At 49.4% G+C, this 5,622-nt stretch overlaps 1 protein-coding gene across 1 annotated transcript; it reads left to right on the top strand.

The window, feature by feature from the left end:
- Positions 1–1,267: 1,267 nt before the first annotated feature.
- Positions 1,268–4,991, top strand: DUSP7 (dual specificity phosphatase 7; the record flags this gene model as incomplete). The annotated part of the gene is made up of 2 exons (XM_009701401.1): positions 1,268–1,696; positions 4,256–4,991. Coding segments are annotated over 2 exons (737 nt in total), but the record flags the coding sequence as incomplete, so codon positions are not given.
- Between the last annotated feature and the right edge of the window lie 631 nt (positions 4,992–5,622).

The following is a 5,622-nucleotide window of genomic DNA, read 5'->3' as shown; positions in this document are numbered from 1 at the left end:
GGGGGGGGCAAGCACTGGGGTTGAGCCCACTTCCCCAGCTCCCCGTCCCTCCGCTCTCTGCCTGTGCCGGTGGGTGAGTCCCCCATCCCATCCCGGTTTGGGGTTTCGCGATGGGCTCCGTTGCTCCTTCGCTTTACCTTCCCGTTTCTCTCCCCGTCGTCCTCATCCCTAGCAGGAAGGAGCAGCTTTGAAGTTGCTCCGAAGCTCTCGCTGATGGGCTGGGGAGGAGCTGAGCCCCTTTCTCTGCCTTTTTCCGGGAGCCTCGGTGGGAAATGTTTCCAATTAAAATTCCAAAATGGCTCCTCGGCGCTGTCTGGTTTTTTTTGGGAGGAGAGGGGGGAGGAGGAGGACGAGCGTTTTGCATGAATGGATGGGGCGGGAGCTGTTTGTCCTGCTCAGTGACCCGGCCACAACCGCCGAACCCACTAACAAAGTTTCCAGGAGGCCTTTCTAATTAAACCATTTGTCAGTGTCAGATACCGATGGCTGAGCTCCGGTTTAATATTGCCTGGAAAGGAGGTAGATTGGTGGAGTTTTTGCTTCCCTGCCTCTCCTTCCTTCCCAAGCTGTTGAGCCGAGGAGCTGGAGGAAAGGACTTGGGAGCAGACATGAAGGGTCCCATCCCTCCTCAAGCCTGCTGCGGTTTGGGTGAAGAACAAACCTGTGACACTGCTCTGTCACAAAATGTGTTTGTAGTGATAAAATAGGTGTGAGGATCACTCTTTGGCAAAACTTATGGCCTTTTTTCCTGCTTGAAGGTGAATAATTTTATTGGGTTTTAGTGCCTGGGCTGGATCTGTGGTGGTTGTTCTTGCTTTATCTTTTCAGATGGAGATACTTTTGTATTTTTTTTTTTTGTCTAGGTGGCAGAATAACTCTTGCCTAAACTGCCCCAGACCCATATTTCTGAGAAGCTAAACAAGGCAAGATTGTCTCTTACCATTGATTTTTATTTTTGGATGTTTGTTTCTTTCGGGATTGAGATTTGACCCCTATTTATCACAAGCAATATTGAACTTTGTAAGAAACACTTTTTCGTTTTGCGAGACCTGTTTGCTCGGTAGCAGTCTGCCCAGGGAAGATGAGGGAGAGGGAAGATGCCTTTCTTGGTGTGAAGTTTGAAGGTGTACCAACTTTTTGCTGGTAAAGACTTGCTAAGTAACATGCACATGTGTCCAAGCAGGAGGATTTCCCATTATGAAGAATAAAACATCTTTTTTTTTTTTCTCTGCCTCTCCCCTTCCCTCTCTCCTTTCCCCCTTCCCAGGTGGCTTTAACAAGTTTCAGACCGAATATTCGGAGCACTGCGAGACGAACCTTGACAGCTCCTCACCCAGCAACTCTCCCCCGGCATCGGTCCTTGGCCTGGGAGGGCTGCGGATAAGCTCTGACTGCTCAGATGGCGAATCCGACAGGGAACCCAGCAGTGCCACGGAGTCGGACGGGAGCCCCATCCCTAACAATCAGCCTGCATTTCCGGTCCAGATCCTACCTTACCTGTACCTGGGCTGTGCCAAAGATTCAACCAACTTGGATGTCCTGGGCAAATACGGCATTAAATACATCCTGAATGTGACTCCCAACCTGCCAAACATGTTTGAGCATGACGGAGAGTTCAAGTACAAGCAGATCCCCATCTCAGATCACTGGAGCCAGAACCTCTCGCAGTTCTTTCCCGAGGCCATTGCTTTCATTGGTAGGTAGTTGGCAGAACGTCTCTTCATACTCACTGCTGGGGAATGTGGCGAGCCATTTCCCAGGGTTGTTGCTCATCTCCAGCCTCACCTCTCCAGAGCACAGCATCTGTGCTAGCTTAGCAGCTGAGTGTCACGCTGCCAAGGTGACACTTCTGGTGCCTGTCACCCTGGCTGGGTTGAGGAAGGTCTCACCTTCCAAAATTCAGCCCTCTTACAGCACCTCAGCTGGGTTACCTGCAAGGGGTAGGACCAGCCCTGCTGGACTCAGCCCTGCTGTCTCTTGCCCTTGTATGGGGATTTGCACTTGTGTGAAATGGCTGAACCAAGGCGGTGGGGAGCTCCTTTGCCTGCTTTGCTTGGAGGAACGAGTGTTGATGGGAGATGCATTAACGTGACTGGTGCCAGCAATTCCTTAGCCCCAAGTGTGGTTAAAGTCTGTTGGAGAGGGGATGTTTTCTTTTCCCGAGGGGATTTGCTAGTCTAGTTGTGATCTTGCTGTAAATCGCTCTAGCATAACTAACTCCTTGTATGGATACTTCTTGTAAGGTAAGTGTCAACACAATGAGTTAGTGATTATAATTACACTGCAGAGCTCAGTTGAAAAAACTGCTGTGCAGACAGCCCCTGAGACAGCTTTGGCTCGTTGCAGGGAGGGGTGCAGGGAGGCAGATCTCTTCTCCCAGGCGAGTGTCGACTGTGAAAATTACTTCTTGTTCTTTGAGAAGTGTCTGTCGGACTGAATAGGGATGTACACTTCCAACATGACCTGTGCTGTCTGCTGGTGATGATCGTTAGCCTGATTGATTCTGATTTTATGGGAGGTGAATGGCACAGGTAGTCATTACCACCATTAACTATTAAAAGCCCTATGGCTTCATATCTAGTTAAAAACATTGGTGTAGGTAAAGGCGAGGGAGACCTTTACCTTCAGGCTGAAAACTCTGCAGCCCGTTTTGATGCTGCTTTGTTACCCCTACTGTTTTGGACGCCGCTTCAGATACTCGCTTGCTGTTCTGTAAGGCCTGAAATGGGGCAGAGCAGTGGTAGGTCTTCAGCTGCTTTTCAGCTGTCGGAAACGCCGGTTCCCATGTGCTCTCCTTTGCCCCCAGCTTCTGTCCTGTAGTAACACAAATGTGGTCAGAAGCGGCTGCTTCAGTGTGGCAGCAGGGACCTGTCTGATGTCCCATCTTCATTCACTTCCTGCACGGAGCATGGTATTAAACGTCAGGGGTGAGGTACAGAGTCCCTGCTGACATGTGGCATTTGGGATCCGTGTGCTCCAGTCAGACGATGATGTCTCTGTGAACACTGCGCTTGTGCTTTCCAGTTAATGACGGGAAATGGAGGATTACCTCACTCTAAAACCAAATACCAAGAAATGCAGCGCAGGTCAGATGAAAGGCAAAAATGTCTCAGGAAAATGTTGAACGGGGAGAGACTGGGGGGAGGGCTGGGTATGCTGGGGGGCGATTGCCCACTGTACTGGAAATTTTTGCCTGGTTTTGGAGGCTGAGGCAGAAAACCTGTGGTGGCTTGGGTCTGGATTTTGTTTTGCCTGCATCTTCTTTGCTCTTCCCTGTGCTCGTGGTGCCAGAGTGTCTCTTACCTCTGGCTTTCCCTGAGCATCCTCTTTCTCCTGCCACCTTCTCCATCCCTGCCAAGCTCTCAGTCAAATGACTGACTTCAAATAGGGCTGCCCAGAAGTAAGCAGTGCTGGGTACTTGCATGCATTCAGCACTCTCAGCGACGTGTCCCTCTTTCAGCACTAAGATGTCAATTCATAAAGGGATCACGCTGTTCCGGCTGTGCAAGAGACAATGAGTGTGTGTGTGCTTTTCAATCGGTGGCAAGGGAGGGGAAACTTCGTTGCTGTTCTCTCGCCGTTTTTTTGGTTCCCCGCTACCATTCATCCTGAGAGTCTCCTCCAACACAAGCGTTTGTTTGTAGTGAAGTGCATTTCTGTCGATCCTAAAGAACAATTTCACAATAAGGGAAGTTCCTGCACTTCAGACTCTGCTTAAATTGGCTTCGACTACATTCACGTAACTTTCTAGTGGAAGGAGGACAAGAACAGTAGAAGAGAATAGCTTGCGTGGTGCAGGGCTGCAGCCTCGCATCGAGTGCACAGCCTTCACTGATTAGTTGGCGTTGAGGTGGGTGTGCTGTGCCTGACCACCAGCCTCTCCCTGGAGCTCTTGTTTCTGGCTCCATCTGCCTTCTGTGGGTTACTCCATTTCTCTGTTTGAATAGAGGGTACCAGTGCTCCCTAGGCAAGGGATGTGTTGCTAGGCTTGATTAATACTTCTCAAGCATGCCAGATGCTTGGCCTCGCTGTGTGGACCGGGGATGTGCCGCTTCACAGTGGGAATATCTCAGGAGCCCTTTGGGAAAAGATGTGGGTGTCAAAGGGACACAGGATGGTGTCACTAGGAGCAGGGGATCCAGTTCTGGCAGTCGTCCTGGTCCTGGGAGCTTGCAGCTGCCACCTGGCCCTGCTCCAAAGCCATGCATTTTTGGTGCAGAATAATAGACTCCCCCTTCCCCTTGTCTTGTTTCAGATGAGGCCCGTTCCAAGAAGTGTGGGATCCTTGTTCACTGCCTCGCTGGCATCAGCCGGTCCGTAACAGTCACTGTCGCCTACTTGATGCAAAAACTCAACTTGTCCTTGAATGATGCCTATGACTTTGTGAAAAGGAAAAAATCCAACATTTCCCCAAACTTTAACTTCATGGGCCAGCTCCTGGACTTTGAGAGGACTCTGGGACTCAACAGCCCTTGCGACAACCGCTCGCCCAGCGAACAGCTCTACTTCACCACCCCCACCAACCACAACCTGTTTCAGCTGAACACTCTGGAATCCACATGAAGGGGATGCCGCCTGGTTGGAAACTCAAGCATCGAATCGCTTCTCTTGAGCATTTCAACTCTTACAAAAGTATCTGTCTTGCCAGGCAGCTCTGAAACGACTAGGTTCTCTGGGCAGAGGTGCCTGATCGCTGCTTTAAGAAGGCTAATGCCGTTCATTAGTATCCTGATCAAAGTGGTTTGAAGAGGTAGCCTTTTTACAGGGGGTTATTTAATACGGGCGATGTTACAGCGTTTTGAACGCAGCTGTTACCGGCAATAACCGCTTTCCTGGGTGCATTGGGACTGTCAGAACACGCACACGTGTGAAGAGCTACCAGGGGTTAGCTTGCTGTGGAAAGTGAGGAGATTTATGCACTTGGAAACCTTGAACAAAAGGTGTTGGGCCAAGACTGTTTTAAAACCCAAGTTTACTTTTTTTTTTGATTTTAAAAAAAGAAAAGGTAGATCTTACTCGAGCTTTGGGTTCAAACTCTTTTTAAATATGTAAGTTCCTGACTGTTTGTACAGACGAGGTTGCAAAACCAGTATTTTATTCTGTTTCTTGTTTGACCATTTATTATTTTTTTTAATCAAATGTTTATATTGACCAAATGCATTTTGCACACTTTGTGAAGCCTTGGTATGTCCTGGCATATTACTGGGTACTCCCGAGAGAGATACATGCTGCTGCTGCTGTTGTTGTTAGCATCTGGTAGGAAGCTTTGTTATGTGTGAAGGCCAGTTGGGCTTAAATGCAACCCCTTCACCACTCCTGCACTCACAATCACAAACTCTGCACTGATTCAGCCAAGGTGACTAAGCCGCAAGCTTTTTTTTTTTTTAAGGCCACCCCTGCCAAAAACACTGTTTGCTATCACCAGAGGTAAAACTCTTGTAGCCTCCAGAGTTGGTAGAAGCATGTCTGAGCCCAGCTTCATTCTCTGCTGCCTGTTGACTGACTTAACGTCATCCAGCTGGCCCGAAACCATTCCAGCTTCCCGCGTACAGAAGGTAGTTGTGATGCTGGCGTTTCTCGTGCACACTCGATTCTTGCCCACGTGTGCAGGGTGGAGGGGGG

The sequence above is a fragment of the Cariama cristata genome, unplaced genomic scaffold (genome assembly GCF_000690535.1).
Source record: "Cariama cristata isolate BGI_N322 unplaced genomic scaffold, ASM69053v1 scaffold34765, whole genome shotgun sequence".
Lineage (NCBI taxonomy): Eukaryota > Metazoa > Chordata > Aves > Cariamiformes > Cariamidae > Cariama > Cariama cristata.
Note: the sequence above shows the minus strand (reverse complement) of the source record. Positions and strands in the feature narration are given on the sequence as shown.